The 1,780-nt window shown below is 51.6% G+C and overlaps 1 protein-coding gene across 1 annotated transcript; it reads right to left on the bottom strand.

The window, feature by feature from the left end:
* Positions 1-653: 653 nt before the first annotated feature.
* Positions 654-1,553, bottom strand: FIBRA_09374 (uncharacterized protein; the record flags this gene model as incomplete). Its single annotated transcript, XM_012321683.1, has 1 exon — positions 654-1,553. The coding sequence occupies one exon, from the start codon at positions 1,551-1,553 to the stop codon at positions 654-656; it is 900 nt and encodes a 299-aa protein (XP_012177073.1).
* Between the last annotated feature and the right edge of the window lie 227 nt (positions 1,554-1,780).

The raw sequence follows: 1,780 nt of genomic DNA, 5'->3' as shown, positions 1-1,780 counted from the left end.
GTGATGAAGCATCAAGTGATGGGATCAGTAGTATAGTACAGGGTCAATGATGAATAGTTAGGAAAGAAAAGGAAACCCCCCTCCAAGCCGTAACATTACCCCCCTCTCTAGATTTGTCATCAGAGTCTCCACTGGGCTCGACGCTCTTGTAAATATCCAGGTTCCTCAGCGGGACAGGGTACCTGTCCTGGTTCCAAGCCGTTGTTGAAGGGATAGCGAGGATGTAGGAGTCGACATGTAGAGCATACCCAATTCCAGCACTCACTCTGAAGATGACCGTCGGTCTCGCATCTGGTACAGAAGCAGAGCTGGCGAGGCATGGCACCGGAAGGGGGATTGATAATGGAGAACTCATGCTGTTCTAGGCGTTCCTCCAGGTTGGCTGCCTTGAGACGAGCACGGCATTCGTCCATTTCCTTTTGAGCACGAATAAGTTCAGCCCCTACCGAGTGTCGTGCTGCCAGTAGTAAGTCGATTTTGGCGTCAACAGCCCTGAAGCGATTGACTTCATTGGTAACTCCAGGATCTTTGATATCCTGTAACAAAGCCCAAAGACTCTCCAAGAGGTTGTCATCCCGCGTCAGCAGGTACTCGCAAGTGTCCTCCTCCCATTCCTTATCCGATTGGTTCCAATTCCCCACAGGTTCAGCGACTCAAAGTACATCTGCTGGAGTAGTTGATACGCGGCGTAGTCCGAAGGCCGGATTTCCATTGATGGGAACACCCATAGGAGGTCGAGTGACTGTGGTTGCATAGGCCCCAGGGAAACGAGGGAGTACGCGTTCCAAAGGATCAGCATCCTGGATAGGAGTGGAGGTGTCGAAGGGAATGGATCGCCAGGATTGTGTGACATCAAGGGAGGGTCGCCGGATAACGTCATCGCTGTAGACCACGAATTCCTGTGGGTCGCTGCTATATCCTTCTGTGGCGGTGATATAGTCGCTGACATCAGCTAGTAGCCGTAGATTGGGGACATGATCGAGGCTACCATTGTCGGAGACGTCTGAAGCGAGAGGTGGCATACTGGGTGAGTCGGTGGATGCAACGAGAGGACTATCAGGGTTGGGGGACGAGGAAATATTCATTGGTGAGGACGCTGGGAAAACCTGTGCAGGAACAACGTGGTAAGATCCGGAAGTGGCTTCTGATTCCGGAGGCACTTCCAAGGGTCCAGGAAATTGGTGTAGGACAACAGCATTACTGTTGGATGAGTCGGGAGGTCCTGGAATGAGGAAGGGTCGGCGAGTGACGTTTGGTAGGAAAGGAGGAAACGGGTAATGGAAACCGCCTTCATCAAGGAATTCTAAAGAAGAGTCATCAGATTCTTGTTGAGGAGGGAGGCTTAAGATAGGACGCCTGGGAACTGGCATCTCTATGACTCCAGCTGTGAAGCACTCTTCTAAAGTTTGGAGGTGGGAAGGGTAAGGGGTTGGCGCTCTTTGGGAACCAGGCTCCAGAGAATTGTTGTGCCTAGGAGCCAAAGGACAACGGCACGGATCCAGATTAGAAGTTTCATTGTTATTTCTGGCGCGGGTGTTACGCTCAGCAGGCATGAGTGAGAACCAAAAAGATATTTTCCAAGAAAAGAGAAGTCCCAGAATACAAAGAACAGCAACTACTACGGACAAAGAGAAACCCCAGGCGCTAATCTTGATGCTCCCTGATGTACTCGAAGTATACCTGGGAGGGATTGTTGTTGTCCCGATTAGCGACGATGACTGGAAGGGGGGTGTTGATATGGGGGAGGGGGCGCTGAGCAGTTGCGGCGATGTTGTACGCC

Source organism: Fibroporia radiculosa, assembly GCF_000313525.1.
Source record: "Fibroporia radiculosa TFFH 294 genomic supercontigs, scaffold35701, whole genome shotgun sequence".
Lineage (NCBI taxonomy): Eukaryota > Fungi > Basidiomycota > Agaricomycetes > Polyporales > Fibroporiaceae > Fibroporia > Fibroporia radiculosa.
Note: the sequence above shows the minus strand (reverse complement) of the source record. Positions and strands in the feature narration are given on the sequence as shown.